This window comes from Wyeomyia smithii, chromosome 2, assembly GCF_029784165.1.
Source record: "Wyeomyia smithii strain HCP4-BCI-WySm-NY-G18 chromosome 2, ASM2978416v1, whole genome shotgun sequence".
NCBI classification, from domain to species: Eukaryota; Metazoa; Arthropoda; class Insecta; order Diptera; family Culicidae; genus Wyeomyia; species Wyeomyia smithii.
This window is the reverse complement of record NC_073695.1, coordinates 116,614,232-116,636,112: the sequence shown is the minus strand read 5'-3', so window position 1 is coordinate 116,636,112 and position 21,881 is coordinate 116,614,232. Positions and strand designations below refer to the sequence as shown.

Below are 21,881 nucleotides of genomic sequence, written 5' to 3'. Positions count from 1 at the left end.
GCAGGAAAAAAACACTACAGGCACAATATCGCCAAGTGTAAACGATTTTTTTTTCGAGTGTTATTAAATATATTTTTTAAAAAATGAGGGGAGGCTGAGAATAAAGATACTTAAGTCACTAAACAAACGAATTGATTCTGTCTGCGGATTCTATAACCCTTCCCACTAATAATCCCTCTAATAACAGTGTTTTCATACTAGAATATATCTAAGTAATGGTAGTAGTGGTCATAAGCTTCTACAAGAAAAAAATTACAGTGTTTAGTCCTACGTCATTATTTCATACAACCCTAGGGATGTATACCTTGTAGTATTTGTTTTACTCCTTGAGTAATATCAGTCATTGTAATTTTCCATCTAACAGTTGTTAGCTTATAGTTCTCAAGCATTTAGTCATTATTTCAAATATAATACCATAGCTAGAAAACATATCCTATGTAAACAATGCAAGGGAACTCCTCACACTGCGCTGATTTATAGCTTGGCATAATCTCACCCCAAAAGAGCTCGGAAAGTGTATAATTTGGAAAAACATTATTTTCTGAATCGAGACAGGTTCAATGCGTAATATTTCCTAACCACATTGGAGACGACATCTTAACGTGCCATCTGAGCAGTGAGTTGATGTAATTTCTTGATCGGGTTGGTTTGCATGAGACATTTTGGTAACGTTATTTGCGCGTGGTTTTCAGCCTGTACTTTGAAACATTATTTAAGTAAAACAGTTCACTAATATTATCTATACTGCCCATAAAAGCATAAGAGTTCCATGTGAAAATGCTCACACTTGAGAAAATTACAAATGAAGTTCTAATCTTAAATTGAAGACAAATAATTATGTTTTAATAATTATGTTAATTAGCATGTTTTATTCAACTGTATGTTCATGAGGTGGAACATTCTAAATTCATATGAGTTCTAAGAACTTTTGCATGAATTCCAGACTTGGAAATAAATAATGGGACCCGTTTGCCTTTATTTTTTCTCTATATACCAGAAATAAAAGCATATCAGTTTCTACGCATTCTAAGGCGGCCAAGGCATTTATTAACATTCCTCATTGTATCTATCATGTGAACGGTTCATTTCAATCCGATATTTTTTTAAATGGTCGCTGGAATTGTAATATAGCGATGTGGTTTTAACGGATTGCAACATGAACCGGCTCATGTTATTTATTAAAAAGTAACTGAAGCTAATAGACGAAAGCTCGTTCGACATAGAGTCTACAATTAAGAAATCGATGCAAACCGTAAGCCCACAGTCCTGAACACTTTAATTCCACTCATTCCAGATGCTAAGCAGGATTTCTGGAAACAGTTCTCAAAATAAAACATCACTTTAATTTTCGATTTTGTTAGGAAATACACATTAATTTCAATCACTTGAATGTATCTAGCTTATTTTTAATTGAACTTTGCCAACATGAACTGTGTTCTCATTTTTTAAGTCAACGATATTTTTTATGTGAACACTTTTCTTTTAATTGATAACAAATGTGAAATATTAGTTTTAGAGGACAATTGAATATATATTTTTAGGATGGGACTCATATTTTTTTATTTTTAATATGGGACAGAGTTGTGAATAAATATGTCATGTTTCATATAGTATTGAGTTTGTGGCATTAGCTTTTAGAAATCTCAAGTAATTTCACATTCAAACATTTTCCGTTTTGGCTCAATCTCACCCCCGTGGCCTAATCTCTCCCCGGCAGACGGTAGCTTATTTCCTTTGAAACATATTATAGTTTCTAACTCGTATAAGGTATTCATTACTATTTTGTCATTGCTTGTATCTTATACAGCCAAATTAAGCTATGGTTTCGTCCAACCTCTGGTGTGGTAAAACACAAAATTGTAACCAATACAAGATAGGTTCTGGCTGTTTTCATCTCATTTGCCGGATGCCCACTTTTTTGGTCCCCTTGCAGTGTCGGTAGACAATTTGGATCACGTGCAAAACACTAACATGCCTTTCACTGTCACGGAAGAAGTGCACCGATATTTTCGATGAAATTGAGTGAAAACGAATTTGGTGTAGAGTTAGGGTGGGTCGATTACTGTTTCTGTGAGCAAATTTATCGACGCCGGTTGTGACCCGACCAGGCTACCACGTTACCATTGGCGCAACTAAGGAAAATTTCTAGGGGGGGCTAGTTTTCGTGTATGTCGCTTAAAAAAGAAAAAAAAGAGTTTGAATATGCTTATTTAATAACGCTTAAAATAGTATCGTAAAAGCAGAAAAAAATCACTTCGGGTTAGAATCTCCGAAGATGTACTGAATATCTTGAACACATCGTCAACGCCAAGCTCTTTCAGCAACAATGATTCGATATTGAGGAGAGCTAGATTTGGTTAACGGCTGGGCAGTGCTTTTTAACAGTTCACCCGTACTAGTTAGAAGAAAATAGACCCCAGTGTGGTTCAAGGCATATTGCCCTATTCCTACCTCCACGTGGTACCAACTGGGATACTAGCAACCAAGGAAAAACCGGTAAACCGGTGGGGTAGTTGTTCTCCTAGAGAGCAGCTTGTCTGCGCGTCTACCCCACAGGCTAGGGGCGGCTCAAACAGCGACTGATCCGGACCGGATGGTTGAACTATGAAATGCGGTGTCTCGCCAGCTACATCCATGACGGCAGCTCCGTCGCGAGACTAGGTTTCGCAGCCCTAGTGAGGCAGCATACTAAAATAAACATACTACGGAGAATCAAGAATTCAAAACGAACCGGAACAATGACCCAGCCGACGAAATAAGGACGACGATTAAAGGCTCAGTACATGTAACAGTAGATCGCTTAACGACCCGGATGTCGACCGAATTCTGCTGGATCAGCTAGAACCCCGCCACTTCGACATCGTCGCGCTCCAGGAGTTTTGCCTGAAAGGAGAGAATGTACGGTGGATTTGACGCCGCAAGGCACAGTACCACCAAAGCGGCAGGCAATCAGCGACAGGTTGTGTTTGTTGAGAATTAAGAGCCGGTTCCACAACTACACTATTCCCGATGTGCACTGCCCTCACGAAGGAAGACCTGATGCAGGGAAAGAAGCGTTCTACGCACAGTTGGAGAAACTCTACGATAGCTGCTCGCGTAGAGATATCAAGATCGTCGTTGGGGACATGAACGGAAGGATAGCCTTATATAAGCCGGTTATCGGCCCGCACAGCCAAAGTCACTTCTTCCTCGACCAACGTACAGCAAAACAAATTGACCACGTTCTCAACGACGGCCCGTTCTTCTCAGACATTACAAACGTACGCACCAATCACGGTGATGATCGGACATGACCACTTCGATACAAAAAACTACAAAACCCTGATAACCGGTAGTCCTCTATGGAAGTCCTTTTGATATTTTCGAACAGAAGGTGCCTATCGGCGAACAGAAGGTGACTATCTACGGAGGAGCACAAGCGGACGACGGATAATGGCTACAGCGCATGAACCATGAGTTACAATCGCTGCTTGGAGAGAACCCCATTGCACACCTGGCGAAAGACAATAGGTTGCGGTGGGCCGGTCACATCTTAAGAATGCCGGACGACAACCATGTGAAATCACTTCTTTTCAGCAACCCTACCGGCACAAGAAATTAAGGGGCGCAGCGTGCATGATGGCTCGACCAGATCGAAAGAGACTTGCGAGTGATGAGACGTCTGGGGAACTGGTGAAGCACAGCCCAAAACCGAGTAAACTGGCGACTTCTTGATACAGCACGAGTTACTACAGCTCTCGTCTGACTGGTAAAGTGAGTAAGAGAGCAAGGGTTGAGAATCGATCCTGGGTGCAGAACTAGTTCTTAGCCAATGAATGACGACATCTCAATTTGTGTTGATTTTGATGCTCTGATAAGTAGTATGGAATGTAAATATATTGAATACAATCATTCTCTGGGAAATTCTAGGGGGGGCTAAACACGTTCTAGGGGGGGCTTCAGCCCCCCCCTAGCCCCCCCGTAGTTGCGCTCATGCACGTTACTAACAAGTGTTTTAACACTCTCTGCAATTTCGAACATTCACCCACCCTATATCGAATAAATACAGCCGAAACATGCATGGATGTTCGGTTGGAATCAATATCCGGTTTGTTGCTACAAGCTCAGTTTCCCCCTGTACCAAAGATCTCCGGGAGGGAAATTGAAATCACCAAACAATCAGAGAATTAGGAAACAGAATAATTCACATTGACAGCGATTGAAAAAGCTACGAAATCAGTGCGCCTGCTGCAGGTTTTTGGTAATGACTTTATCCAACTTCAAGGCCTGTAAGATGTAATAGGTAAAATTAAGGAAAACTGCTGAGCGCGAAATTGCATTGCGATTGGATGTGCTCTGATTGTTTGAGCGGTGTAGTGAAGATAACTACAAGTGACGTTGAAAGAAGTGATTTGATATCAGTATGCGGATTTCGCTGATATTCACATAACTACTTATTTGCGCAAGGTGTCAACCCAAAATAAATAATCAAACAAACGTTGAAATGAAGATACAAAATATTTATAAATAAAGCGCTAGAAAAACACTCAATTTCCACGGCAACACTATCTGCTACAGAGCAACAAGGGTATATTCTATTTTGTTTATTATGTACTTACTCATCGTTAAAGGTTATCACCATTGTAATGTTGTAAATTGATTGCATTAGGTTTATATTTTATTATAATTTTAGAATCCGCTGAGGATGATGAAAAAATAAAAAAAAGCAGAGTCTGAACATGTTTTCGCTTAAACAATAAACAGGATCATGAATTTCGATTTTTGACGAACCAAAAATTTTGCTTCTGTTTCTTTCCAATGTAATAGACCAACCATTAAAATGTATGACACCTCAATCTTGCAATCTCCAACACAATTCTGAAATTCATAAATGAAAAAACAGTTTCATATTTATGTTGATACTGAAACTCATTGTTTTGCGATGACGCTTATTTCATACGAATGCGGTATCCTTCGAACGAAAACATGAAAAGTTTTTATCCCCACGAACCTATAACGTTTGCATGTGTGTATTGCATGTAGGTTTCCTGCATGCAGACTAGCTCTTACGTCTTGATCGTTTAGCATGCTACAAGTACAACTCCCAACATACCATTGTAATTTTGCATATTTGGTTTGCCTCAGAAGGCATGCCATTTCTATAACAGCTAGTGCAGTAATAACAAGAAGTATATTTAGGCAGCCAGGCTGTTTGGGGAGCAACATGTTGCTTATGTGATTGTTGGTGTTCACTATCCGCAAACCAATTGTATCCCATCTAAAAAGTGTCAGGAAATTGTGCTATACATTTGTGCTTGTCTATTCAACGTGCCGAGCGGGTGTTGCAGGGTAATGCTGTTGATTTATTTCTACATATCATTAATAAAATTTATTGACAGCTAATCAACGATATCTGATAATTACATTGCTTGTATGAATATTATCACAATCGATAATCAAATTATGGATAAATTTTCCCGCTGCTTAGCGATAAATGCTAATTGCTAAACTTAGACTAGTGAAAATCTCACCAATCGCTTCACCAAAAAGGCATACTTTTCGCCTAAAGCATTGCAAATCTGTATTTGTGTGTTCAAAGATTCAAGAGTCGAAATAAAGAGTCTTGTGAATAACCCATTTAGAATTGATATAAATGCATGTATGAAGATTTGTATCGTGAAGAAAATAAACTGTGGATAATGCCAAGGCAATGAAACACATCCGTAGTTTTGAAATGATGAAATACATACTGAGTTATTCGAAGTTTATGCAATCATGGTTCCTAGAATTGACCCATGCATCAATTGAAATTAAGTGTGGCCAACGAGCATGAGCAAGTGAAAGGCGGAGTTCAAAATGTTTAGAATTTATCTTTTGAAATTGATCACTAGTCTCTCGAAATAGCTTGTATAATGATATACACTATAACTAGCATCGAATACATTATGTTTCATTAGGGTGGTTCATTTATTCGACATAGGGTAGTTCATAATATTGTGAGGGTTGTCGAGTACGGTTGGGGATAGTGCAATAATGTCGACGTATTTTGTTTAGCCTTCCCGTCGCGTAATCGTTATATTTTAAGTGCAAAGGGTGGAGTAAAAGGTAATACGAAATGTGGTGGTTTCGTATTATCGGTGAGAGTGACGTCAATGTTGAAATCCGTGAAAGATTCGTGTAATTTTGTGGCTAATTTGTGAGAGCTGCATTTCTTTTTCGGTGGCGGAGCACGTTTCCCGCTAGCCCTTGCCTTGTCATAAGTGTGTGTGTGTAAGTGCAAGGTGAACAAGGAAAAGCGAGAGAAGTGCGAGTGCAGGATGACCGTTGCTCTTGCGTGCGGCACTTTCTCGCACTAGCATGATGGTTCAGAGAGGACGCGGGAATTAAAGGATAAGTATTAGTGTTAGTGACGTTTTGCCTGTGTTTTTTGTTTGATTTGCATGGCAAAAGGGAAGCAATGTTTTTTTTTTGTTTTTTTTTCTCTGCTTTCATTTTGAGCAGTTTTATGCCCTTGTTTTATGATTTTTCTAGCTTTTGAGTAAATACTGAAACACATAGACAATTTTTAATTTAATTAGGGTAGGGAACGGCTTAAGCAGTAGCGCCTTTTTCAATCAGTCGAAGAAAACAGGCCTCAAACTCCTGCATTTTGATCAATATCGACAATTTCAATGATGGAAACAAAATCTTTGATTGTCTAGCTGTCTTACGAATATAAGAAATACCGTTAATCACAAAGAAATCTGTGAACAATTGTAATTGAACAAATCGACCTATATTGCAGCCATTCAGGAGCCACTTCGGGTGCTGAAAAAAAACGCCTGCAAAACAGATGGAAACTGCTTAAAATAGGTTCGGGGTGATTGGAATAGTGTCCCTCGATTGGTAACTTTGATTGATGATTGTTAAAGTTTGCTAACTTAGTTTTACAATCTGAAAACAAGTTCTGACAGAGAAAACGATAGCGAACATATTGATATACTACTGTTTGAGTTTTACCCAACACATTTCGAGTATTTCGTCTGAATACACAGGCGGTTCCTAAAGCTGCTTTGAATATGTTCCCTACCCTAAGTAGAAATCTTGTCGGTCAGCATGGCAAATAAATTTTGATTGCGAGAAACTAAAATTCAATTTATGATTTCGTAGCTTTTGAACGAATAGTGTGCTGTTTTGAATGATTATGTTCAATTCGTGTGAGTCATATGGGAAAACCTACTTTTTGCATTTACCTTTCTAGAGAGCTCAATAATGCTCTAATAATGCACTACATTATGTTGAAGTATAGTATTTTAGATGCCTAACAACTTTGCAAAATACACTGAAGAGCTAGAATGTCCCTAAGAAGAGCCATAGCTGTTCAAAGTTGAGTATATCGATTTAAATGCAAAAAATCTTGTTTTCTGCCAACATTACCAATGTACCGGCGTCAGTTGGATTCCCATCAGAAGTAACCTGTCGTAACGAGTTTATACACTCAGCTGGACCAAGAAAATAAATTAAGGTCAATATTCTAGGCGTAAATAGAATCTACAACGTGTTTCAGAGGTTACTTCTGATGGAAATCTGACTAACGCCGGTACACTGACAGTGTTGGCAAAAAAAATGATTTGCAACATAAATTTCGACATACTCAACTTTGAACAGCTCTAGTATTTTTTTGGCACACCCTAGCTCTTTAGTATCTTCGGCCAAGTTGTTAGGCATCAAAAAACCTAACATATGAAGTCATTAAACCTATGGTTTGAGCCATTTTGAAAAATGCAAAAAAGTTGGTTTTTCCATACAAATCTCCATATGAATTTAAAATGCAATGCGCCAAGCGGAGACAAAACCAATCGACTTCCAATAAATTCAGGATTGTTTGGGGCCCCAAATAGAACAAAAAAAACTTGGTTCTGGCTTTCTGCTATCAAATTTCGTTTTTTCCATATAACAATTCCCCACCCTAATATGTATACACTTTTTCGAATACTTAAGTTGGAAACATACAGTCCATGATAACCGAATTTCAGTTGTGATCAGTTTGGCATTTTGCAAATAAACTTAGAATTTTTTTATGATTTTACTAGCTTTTGGACAAATGTTGCAAAACCTTAACAGTATTTTTTTAAATCAATTTTGAAAATCTCGTTGGTCGGCATAACAATAGACCATGCGACTGAATGTTGATAGCGATTGTTTTGGCATTTTGTAAATGCACTTCGAACTCTGTTTTGTTTGATATGCATATTGGCATTTTTCTAAGTTTTTTTGCTTTGAAGGCATGCAACTTTGCCAGTTTTTCTACTCAGTGGGTATTATAGTTTATATAAAATTCTCCGCGAATTACAAAGTCCGCGCTTTTTAGGTAAATGTCCTTAGCCGGTAACCCTGGTCGGTTTTTTTCCCCTAACCGCATTATTACTCACGACAAGAATGGTGCATAAGTAACCGCGTTTTACATTAGGCTTTGCGTGCGGTATTTTGACTGCGCTCAGTGTGACTATCCTCATACATCGGTTTCGAAGTTCAAAGACAACGTATCATCGACCTTACATCGTATAATGCTCGGGTGTGCCTCGTATTGGCTCTTTGGTCAGAGACTTTTTCCCCCTTACTCGCTTTATCGGTTATTTGAGCGCTTATCCATCATGTTACGAAACAACGCGGCGTGATATTTTCCACTGGTACCAGTAGTTTGCTTAGTTTGCGTTTGGCGTGCGGTTGTTGCATTTTACGAAAACCATTCGTTTCAAGGTAAATTAAAAAAGTTCACGGGATGAATATCGTCTCCTGGTGGCCGGTTGCCCAGATACCGAGAAGTAACCATATCGTGCGCGAATTTGTGTAGGAAAGATCGCACCATCAACCTCGATGGATCCAGATCAATTCCTTTCCACTAACACTAATTCCTTCCTTTGATACTTGTGGATGATGCAGAGGATTCCTCGGTCTCTAGTAGCAACAAGTATTAAACTAACACTCCCGATATCCCTTCCTCTATTGATCTGCAATGGGCGTGGCCAGCTACGTTATTGACCAGTGAAAAGAAATTGTGAAAAGGAATTGTACACTAAAAATGGCTTGCTACTCCTAGGCACCATTTTGACGGTTCTTTGTACAATTTCAGCTGATTCTGGTCAATCGCGGGCAACACACGGGCGATCAAATATGCTATGCTATGCTACGCAAATTTTAAGTTCAAAATTTCAAAATATTTTAACAATCAAAAAATATTGCGAAACAGACAAACAAGTTGTGCAGTGCGCGTCTTTTCTCAGGTAAGAAATATGAAAATCAACAATGAGTAAATATATACACACACGGATACTAAAACATAAGTATTTGATTCATGTCGGTGAAAGCCACCAGCAGTTTTAACAAACAAGTTTGTAAAAGTATGCACTTATCTTAGAGATACCGAAGCAGCATTCTGTGAGTCAAGCATGCCGCCACAATCGCATCCGAGCGAGCACAAACAAACCGTTTCCATGATTACAGTTGCCGCTCTCTCGGCTTCTGCCTCTCAGCAGAACTTGCCATAGGCGACAAGCATATGTACAGCTTAACACTGGAGAAGAGGTTTCACTGCAATGAACTTTAGACACAATACACTCTCCGCATGAACACGAACGCTAAACGCGTTTACAAACACAACACTGCACTATTAGGACAGCCATTTGCAGAGCGATAAACTGTACAAGAAAATTATAATAAAATTCTTATTTCTGAATCACTTCACTTGTAACTCACTTCAAACATACTGTAATAAACAAGGAATATCCTCAACTACAACTGTCACACGAATTTCACAGTTTTTTTGCACTATGCACCACAAATAAACGCGATCTTAATTGAAATTTAGTGTGGCCAATCATCACAAAGTAGCTTAACAGATCATTAAATATTGTCGTTCAGGGCCTTTTGCGATTTTTTCACGGTCAAAAAAATTTCAGCATGAATTTGGCGAGCTGATAAAAATCGTTATTTTTTGTTAGATATAATTTCAATTGATATTTTGAGTAAAACAATGCACTTTTATTGTTCAATGGAATATCAGTAAAAAATTCAAACGAATAAACAAAAAAAAATGTTTCCTATTTTTCCTCCATAGCATTCTGGTAAACTTTTTCAAGGCAATTGCCTAATCAAACATAGTAAAGAGAGACTAATGCTTGTTTGTGTGAAACTGTGGAACCACTAGATTTCATTATTTTCAAATCGATGTTCTACAAACATCAAACTGCTCGGCAGGTTAATCAGAAGCGACTGCAAGAACTGCAAAACCAAGAGTTTAACCAAAAGCTCCCCAAGATCCCTCCTAACTCAATACCCTTTTGTTATCTAGCTAACGTATTTTTTTTCTTCATCTATTCATTTATCATTCATCATTTATTCGACACGGCACAAGAGCTAAGGTCTTAGAAAAGTGGCTTAAACGCATCCCTACACTTATCTCGCCCAGGGAAGGTGAATTACCAGTTACACCTGCTGAAAAGGCAAACGCCTGGAGCAACAGTTCTCGCGTAACTTTTGAAAAGGACCTAAGTAACATTGAAAGATTCTCTCCTCTCTCAGTTTGTTTCGGTAATTACGTCGTCATTACAAATACTTTCAACGCTATCTTGCCCTGAATCGAAAGTTTATAATATTGTCTTGCTTACTATGCAAATAGTGTTATGAAAAATGGAAAAATAACATAGTCCTTAATCGAAGAGAAAGTAAACAAATAGAGTCTCTCAATCAGGGTTGATATTTGTTGACACTCTTGAGTGAAAGTGAAAAAGAGCATCCATAAACGTTATTTTTTTACAATCCTTTTAAGAGTTCTCCCTTCCCGTTTTTTGCATGGAAGTGAACTGTCAAAACACCTCATTTTATTTCATGCGATGGAAGCAAGACAACAAAATCAGTTTATCAGTTAACGAAGATTGTCAAGGCATCGGTCAGTGTCAGTGAAAGTGTTTCGGTGAGGTTTATTTTGGTTGAGAGGACTGTTTGTTTTTCTTCGCTTTGAAGTGAAGATCATTTGTTTGGAATTGTCGTCAAATTTTATTCCGTAACCGTGAACAATGCACGCGATCTATTTCTTCTGAGTATAACAGCACGTTACTAGGACGAAAATCTAGTGTATCTGAAAGAGTGCTGCGATCATTGGAAGTGAAAATTGAAAATGATTGGCTGTAATTTCCGAAGAATTTTGCTGGGGAAGATTACTTTTATCAGCACTGCTCTCAATGTTAGATAGGTCCATTTGAAAAGTTAAGTGAGAGTTCGTGTCATCACACAACTTGGGGCATATCATCGCCAGAGTCGCCGCCGCCGTCGACATTGACATTCGTCGACATAACATTGTTCAGAAGAATTGTTCATAATATTAGAACGGAAATGTTGATAAGACAATTATTGATCATGATATACTATCAGAAAAATTAAAATAACTCTTGATACAGCGAAGATACCTGAAAAGTTTTTTAGTAAAGTGGTAGAACTTTTGAAAATATGAAACTTTACAAAAGAAATTTAATTTCAATGACGTTTTTTACTGAGATACAAGGAATTTGTCAACTCCCTCAAATTGAGTTTTTGTAATATAACCTTTTAATTTTTTTTTCAAAACCAAAATGTTCTAGACAACTACGAGTAACATAAAAATACAAGTTTCTTTCGAAGATAGCATGTAGTTATAGCCATTCCATACAAAGTTGAACGGTCAATATATTGTAAAAATAAATCAATAAAAAAATAAAAATTGATTCAGAAAAGAGTATCTCGTATTTTCATTTCTTCACCACATTTCAAAAGTGTATTCTAACTTATTTAACACCCTGTAAGCTAGTAAAACTTTGATACATTACAATTCATAAATCGGTTAGTAGAATAACGTTTTTCATATGTTTGTTTCTGGGGGTTTCTATACAAAAACCAATTTCCTGAAAAACGTTCTAGCTTTGTATGGAATAATTCATATTCACATTCTCTCTCCAAAAGAAACCTGTATTTTTAAATTACTCATATTTGTTTAGAACATTATGTTCTTGGAAAAAATATTTAAAAAATTCTGTCGTGGAGTGTCGTAATGGTGACATCCGGCAATTTCGTTTATTTCTCGTCGTTGCGTATGTCGTTTGCATAAGACGAGAGATGACTCTCGATGGTTTATCACGGCCTAATTTGCTAACATTTCTAGCACTTGATCAGCTACTAAGTATTCCATAACAACCAGCAGATAGACAATAGTATATAGCAATTGCACAATCAAATGATTTTGGGACGTTAAGAAGCGCCATTAATGTGTCGCAATAGTAGCACTCGATAATTTTGATTGTTTTTTCGCCATTGCAGATTGCCATTTGCATATGACGTGAGATGATCCTCGTCGTAATCCTACCGTAGCCTTGCTTGAAAACAATCTTAAAACAACCTCTTCAACTATTCACTCATGTATAACATACGTATTACGTATTTCGATTGTTATTTATATGAAGGTTATACTTGGTTATAATATTGTTTATATCCATTTCTCTTTCAGATGGTTACCCAAGGCGGCTATGAGGCCCATCGGGCCAGCAGACACTTCCCACTCAGAGTGCGTTCTCGTTGTAGGCGTCTGCCGTCCTAAGCTAGCGGCTTTATTCTTATCTGTTATGTTGCTATCGCTTCTTCTCACGTTTCATATTTTGTATGATAGCGCAGTTTATAGTATTCAGGTAAGTTTTGTTGATACCGTTTTGCACGTATAAATGTAAGACTCCAAAATATATAAATGTAAAACCATTAAGAAAGTCGTTGTTTGATTGCACTTAAACAAACGAATGAAACTGGAAAGGTTTTGTTGTGGTTTGACTGAATTTTACAAAATGCGAAAAAATTTATATATTTAAATACTTGAAAAAAAAAAATCAACCACAAAAATCTAAATATCTCGTTGTGGCTATCTTGCTCAGAAATGGAGTTTATGGAGTAAATATGTAAAAATGTAAAAATGTTCAACAATTGAACAACCACTCTCTCTGTGCAATTCGGCGATTTTAAAACAATAACTATCAATTAAACATAGACTAGTGTCATACAGTCGTATGCAAAAATATTAGTCGAACGATCAAAGTACCTGCTAATCGTCACAAAGCTGGAAGTAAAATTTGCTTTTATCTCGCTCTTCTTTCACAGGCTGCAACCGCTATATCCGAAAACAAGATTGCCATACTAACAAATCACATTCCTAACCCACCGGTGATTAATCATCCTGTGGTGTTTCCAAATAGGATCCATTTCCCCAAGACCAGCAGACGACTTCCGCAAGTAATTTATTGGCAGAATAAATTCTCGGCAATTGCACTCATATCGAAACCTGTGTTCTCTTCTTTGTCTTTTCGGTGAATTTTGTGCTACGGTTGCTGATGGTGTTTTCGTGTAACGTTTGCACTTTTCATCCAACTAGTGCCTAATAATTGGAGTGAGAAAATGTGGTACACGGGCTTTGCTGGAGATGCTTTATCTGCACCCGCGAATTCAGAAAGCAGCAGGCGAAATCCACTTCTTCGACCGCGACGAAAACTATCTCAAAGGACTGGAATGGTACCGGAAGAAAATGCCCCACTCTTTCCGCGGTCAGATTACCATCGAGAAAAGTCCAAGCTACTTTGTGACGCCCGAGGTATGTAAGCTTTGCCACTTTCGTTCTCATACATTTCTTTGTTTCTATTTTCGTCATTTGTTTCATTTTACATGGAATCGATTTAAAATTCTATAGAGCTGCTATAGTTCGAAGGAATGATAAAAGTTTACTTGAAAAGTCTTATGTTTCGAATTTGGAGATTGATGAAGGTCAACCTAATTTATGTCGTGTGACCGCTGCACACTTGGAACAGCTAAATAAACTGTTAAAGCTCGTTTATCACGTGTAAGGCGTGTAAGTGTCTTTGGCAAAGGTTTTTTTAAGTGTGTTGTGGCAATACAGTGCTTTTTCGCTTTTATCAACAGTCGTTTTTATCACTACTCGCCAAATTCACGCTCGATTTTCGCACGGTTTTTTTCGTTTTTATCACGCTTTTTAAAAAAAACTTCAAATCAAGAATAATGTTCTTCCAGTTGCAGAAAATGTATTCGAAACATCAATTGCATTTGTGCCTTGTGTCCTTGCATGTGTATAGTTTTATGAACTCAATTTATTTGATCAATATTCTGAGGCAACCAAGTGTCATATCTGTTACAAATAATTTGTGTCATAATTTTGAGAAAAATGAACCGTGAAATACGTATTTCATTGACTTTGAAGCAAAAATTACGTATTATTTGGGCAGTTGAGAAAGAAGATCTGTTAACAACTTTAAAATCCCTACAGTTTGGTCCTCATAGAGCGTGGTTCCAAAAATTATAAAATCTAGCGGTTCCACAACTTCACATAAACAAGCATTAGACTCTACAAGCTATGCTAAAGAATGAGCAGTTCAAATCATATTGATATTGCATGTATAATAGCCGTGAGAATGTCCGCGAAAATTCAATGGAGAAAAATACCGAAAACTAACCTTTTCTTGTTTATTCATTTGTATCTTGAACTTATATTCCATTCAACTATGCAAGTGCATCATTTCACTCAAAATATCATAAATTTCAATTGAATCCAATACAAAAAATTCAATTTTTATCATTTCGCTAAATTCACGGTTTCGCCAAATTCACGGTAAAATTTTTTTTGACCGTGATAAAATCGAAAAAGCACTGTATTATATAAAAAAATTCTCAATATATGTCTACAAACTTTTAGTTACGGGATAACAATTTTATATCATCACAACAAATGAAGGTCTAGAGCTATCAATTTTATGATTTGTTTCGATGAAAACAGTTAACGAAATTCGTAAAATCCTAAAATAGGAATAGTACTAATGTGGCAAAAATAAAATAAGGTTGATACAAATTTTGAATTCTTTTTATGCCCAAGGTTATCATAGTTAGCAAACGGGGGGGTCTAGAAGAAAAAAAATTGCACACCTTTGATTTGACTTGCATTCAAATGAATGTTGAAAAATAACACTCATTTTTTATTAATTATTTGGCTCACCTTTTGACGACACTCTCCCTGTCACTTGACTTGTTTGTTGCTAAATTGAATATATACGCTGTCGTAAAACCAATAATGTTAACAAAACGGCTTGAACTTTTTTTCTTTTTTTTTCTTCCCCTCCTGATTTCAACATTTTTTAAGGAAGGGGGGGGGAGGTGTGAAAATAAAATTTGTATCGGCCTAATGATAAGTTCGCCGCAAATATAATTTTGTTATCTTATAACTAGAACTTTCCGGTCTTAGTTTGGCCCAATTCATAACAAAGTTCACATAAATCCAGAAAAATGGCAGTGACCGTTTTATGAAGCACTTGCGAAGACATATACCGTAAACCGGGGTGAAACCGTGAAATTGTAAGATTGTGTTCGTGACTTGTCGGATATTTTACTTATGAAAATTGGTCTTTTTTGATTGATTGGTTGCTACAATAATGTTCAACAATTAAAAATCCTTCGAAACATGCTAATTTTTTTCCAGAAGTAATGTTGAAAAGTAAGAATAAGAATAGTATATTGATCAAAATATATTGATCAAAAATTTTCGATTTTTATATGGTCGGCGTGCGACCAGACCGAGCCAAGCGGCATTTTCTTTAAAATTGAGTTATTAGCACTAGTGGATGTGCAAACTGGTAATCTATGTTCCATTAAAGAATGAAATCGTTTGAACAGTTCATAGGCGTGTTATAATAAAAAATCTCTGTAGCACTTTGTGAAAAGAACGAAATTGCGTTCGACCAGAGTGAACCATAAACACAGACATGGCATCTAACGAAAGTGATTTTTTGTGATTTAACTTTGCGCAAACTTTGCGATTTATTTTAACCAGTAACTGATTTCTTCACTTCGGGAAGATCGTTAATTCGACTGTCATCAAAATTAGATAAATAAACAGCCAGGTGGTTTTCGTAAAACTGAATTTCGTTTCAATGGGCACATCACTTTTTTTCAAGATCTTGTTGAGCCAGACCGAACCAAGTGCATTTTAGTTTTATTTGATATTTTTCAAATAAAATTAAATTTTTTCTTGTAACAAACGTCAGGCCTGGGTTAATATATGTTAAATCAATAAAATTAGACAAAACCCGCTTCAAAACACCAGAGCATTTCATATTGATACTATCTTAACACTTAGCACTTGGTGCGCTTTGGCACCAGGAAAAAGAGCAACAGAAATAAAGCTTTGCTTGTCTATCAGCTGTATAATTTTTGATACAGATTGGACTGAGAGATAAAGCAGCGTTGGTATCTATGTATAACGTTTGACTTGTGGGAAAAATTAGCTTGTTTAATAGTCAAGTTAATATGTTGTAGTAAATACGTTTGACCAGACCGAACTGAAGACCATTTTTTAAAATCTTTGTTCGACCAGAGTGAACTGAGTGCATGGGTGTCAAAAATAAAAACCAAATATTTTATCAATTATTGCTATTTTTCGTGTATTTATGATAACAGGACATTCATTAAGCCCTGTTCATTACGTGTTAGCATTGAATTAAGGATAAGTTCAAACACGATTAATTTATGGGTGGTCAAACTTCAAATGCTAATTACTCAAAACAATGTGTTTGACGCTTGGCTCGGTCTGGTCGCACGCCGAATATATTAGAAAAATTGATAAACAAATTCTTATTCTTACATAATCGGTTCGATTCAGTTTAATTTACTCTTCAGCTCCTAGTTCACTTAGAAACTGAATATAATCTATCTTACTCCCATAACAAGATAGACTATGTTTTTCATGCATGCATGCATGCGAAACTTTCACAACTATAGATATGACATCATTATTTTTAATTTGTTCTGGAGAATGGAATACTGACGGCGTCGGAATTCCACACATACTTCGACAACGGTAGAATAGAGGGTAACAGCTGCGATCCCACTGACACTTCGCAGCAATGTAATTACCAGCACTTTCATAGCAAACTTCCACCGTTAATAGATGGAGTGCACTGTTAAATTTGACACTTGTCATTTGTATGGGATCGATCCAGAGATTCTTGATAAATGATGTTTTTGCTAACAGTCTCTCTCGAGCAGAGATGCCAGACTTTTTTTTGGCAAGTCTGTATAATCCATAAAAATGTCTGTATAAGTCTGTATACCGCTGCGAAAAAAAGTTACCGATACATTGATACCTAATTATTTGTCGACCTGTCAGATTATTTTGTTTTATTGCTTGTTTTGATTGTTCTTTTTCGAGTCTATCATAGTTGGTAGATTGATCGATAGCTAATTTATCTTTTAAATCTAAGTAACACATAGAAGTAAGAGTCTTTCCCGTGATAAAAATCGTCGTTCGTCGTAATGTAGCTAAACTGATACATGATGGCAGAAGTCTCGCGGATATAAAAATAGTACCTTCAAGGTTTGGGACATTTTAAGCAATTCTTCAACGTTGGATATTGCTCCGAATAGAACAAACGGTCTTTTCACCAATATAACCTGCATGGCAATCGATCGAGACAATCAGCTGTTTGTTACTGGGGCGAAACAGGCAGATTAGTGCCCACGGGGCCGATAAAAAACCCCGATAGCCTGACTCGATTCCCGTTGTCATGATTTCACTCTCAAAAACGCAAGATTAATATGTTCAGCAAAGTGTTCAGTTCCTAGTTCACTTTTTCCAGCAACGGCTACAGTGACTTTTGGTTTTTGTGTTCGTTTTTTTGTGTATACTGGTAAAACCATTATGTAGAATATCAGATATCTGTGTAATATCTGTATTATACTAAATGTCTGTATGAAATCTGTAGGCTTATGCGTGTCTGTATCGCAACACAGAAAGTCTGTATAATACAGATTTGTCTGTATATCTGGCATCTCTGCTCCCGAGCCGTAACATGAACCTATGACGACTGGTTTGTTAGGCCAGCAACGTGCCTCGAGACCAGCTGGGAGTGTTTACACAGTGTGCATTATGAATCATATTATTCACGAAAATTAGCAAGTATTTCCTGTGATTTTCGGGATTTTATCACCAGGTGAAGATGAATCATTTATTAACGGCTTGACGATTCCTCTTAATGTTTGTGTTTAAACATTGCCCAATTATGATTTCGATGAATCGACCGATTCTTGCTTTGACACTTATGGGACTTTAACGGGGGTCAACCGATTCATTAACCCTTAAACGCGCAGCGTTGTTTCAGAAAATAGTGGGAATAATGTTTCAAAATGAATGTATTTTAATTTTTTCTACAAATATAATAGATTGGAGCAGTTATCTAGGCTTTGATTTGGCTGTTTATACGATTTTTATTTCTTAAAAAAACTGATTTGAAACGTTATTCGCAATGTTGTTTTTAAACAACATTGCGCATTTAAGGGTTAATATGTGGAATCGGTTGACGCAAACCAGCCAAATCGGTCCTTTAGTAGGGTTATTTTACTGAGATTTTATATGAAACCAGAAGAAATAGTCGTACGAAATAGGCGGAGAAATCGATGAATCCAGTTCCACATCCTGCGAAATCAAATTAAAGACAGATTAGACAGAGATTAAAGACAGAGAGATGAAATTAGTTCAAGCATACTAAGTAGGGTGGTTATTCGATGGATGGAACCCGATCCCCTGTGGGGTCAGACAGAATAAGCAGCTATAAAATTAAGTAAATTATTATGCTGTGTTATTACAAATTTTGATTAATTTGATGTAGGACCCTAAACTGAAACCAAACCGGAAAAACTATGATGGTTGCTCCTGTACGGGCTGTCATCTCTATGATTTGTTTATATCAAATGTGATTGCTCGATTTTCGCAGATGGCAGAAATCAACGACTGGCGCTTTATTAATGAAGTGATTGGAAATGCAGTTTAAAAAATTAGAATGGAAAAATACTTCTTCAACTTTGAAAATTTACTCGAACTGATGATTACATACATTGCATAATTTACAATTTATTCATTTTGTTATGTTTGTGGATAATTATTTTTAGAAAACTATTATAACCTGAAACTATTCTTAACCCTCTCCCGCTCATAAGGTTTAACATTTAAATTTATAGCTTCACGAGAAAATTCAAGCTGAACACTTTGTAGACTAACTAAAATTACTGTCAACTGTAGTATTTTGAAGAAAATGCCCAGTGATGCTCTGAGGCAGCATATAAAAGTTTATAGAACAATCGTAAGCACAACAAACTATTTTATGTCAAGATATGATGATTATAATTCTTGGTGCTCTAGAGTCACCATGAGCGGGATAGGGTTAAATTGTTCAACTTTTGATATCGTTTTACTATTGTAATTTTAATGAATGTCTACATTGCTTCTGCCGATTTTCAGTAATTTATTGCCGAGAATGGCACCACTGAGTGCTCTGTTAAAAAATGACAGCTGTCATATTTTTTTTTTAAATCCCGGTTCTATCTAGCTGGAGTTTCGGTACAAAATATACGAAATATCGGTAGTATTCATGGTTTCATGGTTTTCATTGTTTTTTTCGCTGAATTCTCAGTAACCGTGATAGCCCGATAATATGAACTACCGAGCTCGAGAACCATATTTGAGTGTGTATTGTATATCTTTCATTTCCATACGAGTGAAACCAAATGGAAATATTGGTTGTTTGGTTGTTTGTGAATACAACTGCTAATAATCCTAAATACTGATTATTGAAAAGCGATACATTCGCTCCTTAAGCGAGGTGTTGCGTATTTACACTGTAACTAACGCCATTCAGATCGGAGCCACTCGAAATTGGACGATATGTGATTCGGTATGAAAATCCTCTTCAGGTGCTCATCATGCTAAGTTATGTGCGAACAAATATGTGTATGTATGTTTGTATGAATATGTGTATGTATGTGTGCTTGTATGCTCCATCTGCATATTAAAATATAACCAGATAACACCAATATTGGATATTGGTGCTTATTACGGGAGTCACTTCACGGTGAAATATATTTCACTCTCACGCTCACTTCACTTTTTTAGACCTATCCCCGATTCCACATCAAGTGAGGTGACAGAAATCACCTCCGTGGAGTGAGATTGACAGTGAAGTGAAATTGAGAATAGGACAAGTGAATGAAATTGTTTCCCAGCTCAAAAATCCCAGAATCAGAAGTCCCAGAAAGTCTTTTTTTCCCGTTTTTTTAGATAACACCAGATCTTGACGTGTTCTGTATTTCTAAGACATTCGGCATCAAAAAAATGTTTTTTTCGGTATCGAAAATTTCCTGAACTAGTTTGCATTTTTTTCATCGGGCAAAAAAATGAAAAATTGACCGCTTTAAGGCACGGATCAAACTCTGATTCGCTTCGTTACTGAAGAAAAAATCCAATACTTACCATTAGATCACAACTCAATCAACTTTAAGACTTTTGGCAGCTTCGTGGAATCATTTCACCGTTCAAAATGGTCGTGAAATAATTCCACGCGAAACGTCGCTTTTTCCGTTCTCACTTCACTGATATGACACTCATTATAACCCAGATTCCGCAGCAGATGTCACTTTGCGGCGTTTTTCTCACTTACGTGAGTCCCGTTATAGGATTTTGTTCACTTCACACTGATTTCACCGTGAAGTGACTCCCGTAATAAGCACCATTACCATACAGGTTAACATTATCACTTTAAATATCATCCACCTGCATCGATACCTGCGGACTTTTGTCCGTATCTTTTAATACATATGTTAGAGATAAAACAACATTTTCCCACTGCTCTACAAAATAGGTCCCTGAGCGCGTACGAGCGATGAATGCCACAATAAAACTCCTACTGATAGTACGTGAACCAGTGACGAGAGCGATATCCGATTATACGCAGCTTAGGAGCCACGCGGCTACAGCAACTCTACCGCAGCAGCAGACTTTATCTTCCACATCCCCTTTATCCAGGTGGGTACTACAATATTTCAAAAACCTATTGGAAATGCCGATTTCTATGCCGAGAAACAAGAATAAAGTTTCTTTATTTTTCTCTAGAAATATAAAATCTGTTTTTGTTTTGAAGATTGAATGTTTTTGTTTTACACTTTTCGAAAACAGGTCTTTTGAAGATCTTGCTATACTACCCAATGGAACTGTAAACGAGGCATATCGACCGCTGGCAATATCGCAGTACCATATCCATGTGCATCGATGGCTGGAAGTATTTCCACGAGAACAACTTCTGGTTGTGAACGGTGACCAGCTAATAGAGGATCCAGTGTCGCAGCTTCGGAGGATCGAGGATTTTTTAGGTAGGAAAATATCCACAATTTCCACTATTATCTTACTCACAAATTCAATAAAAAAATTCAATTATAACGCAATTGTTGCACGAAAAATAAATATTTTACAAGAGCAAATACCATGTAGGTACTAGCTCAAACTATCAGTTTATAGCGAAACTCTAAGTAAAGAACAAATGTTGTCTCAAATTGCTACTGCTAATTGACAATGTTTTGTAACTGCATGGCGGACGTTTTACAGAAACAGCAGTTTTTCACCAATCTAGCAGAAAAATATGGCACATACGAGTATACATGAAATTGCATATTTTCGTCAACAATCGACGCTAACGAAGTGTTGCAATTGTGAACAAGTGCTCGAAAAGTGCACTTACAGAGCGAACCTGCTGCGATGATAATTGTGCAATTTTGCTTTTCTTGTTTTCTTTTATTCGACACTAGTCCCATCGGTAATTTAAGTAGCAATTTGAATTCAACTATTGTTATTTTTTGTTAATCTTACAAGGAATATGGTATAATAGAAATAAAATCTTAAGATAAATGTGAAACATTATCTTTATTTGTAGTTATTATAGGTATTATTCTTTTGATTTAGGTTACTTTTTTCTACTTTTACTCAATTGTTATTTTTTTTTTTGTTCATCTATAATTTATTTAGCTCAATT

The 21,881-nt window shown here is 36.8% G+C and overlaps 1 protein-coding gene across 1 annotated transcript in view; it reads left to right on the top strand.

Annotated features, from left to right (window-relative positions):
• LOC129726002 (heparan sulfate glucosamine 3-O-sulfotransferase 5) overlaps positions 1 to 21,881 on the top strand; it is a 71,412-nt gene that overhangs the window by 22,721 nt on the left and 26,810 nt on the right. The window contains exons 3-7 of the mRNA XM_055682513.1: positions 12,494 to 12,671; positions 13,132 to 13,263; positions 13,403 to 13,618; positions 20,718 to 20,881; positions 21,032 to 21,225. Coding sequence (XP_055538488.1) covers positions 12,494 to 12,671; positions 13,132 to 13,263; positions 13,403 to 13,618; positions 20,718 to 20,881; positions 21,032 to 21,225 — 884 coding nt within the window. The remainder of the gene's footprint in view (positions 1 to 12,493; positions 12,672 to 13,131; positions 13,264 to 13,402; positions 13,619 to 20,717; positions 20,882 to 21,031; positions 21,226 to 21,881) is intronic.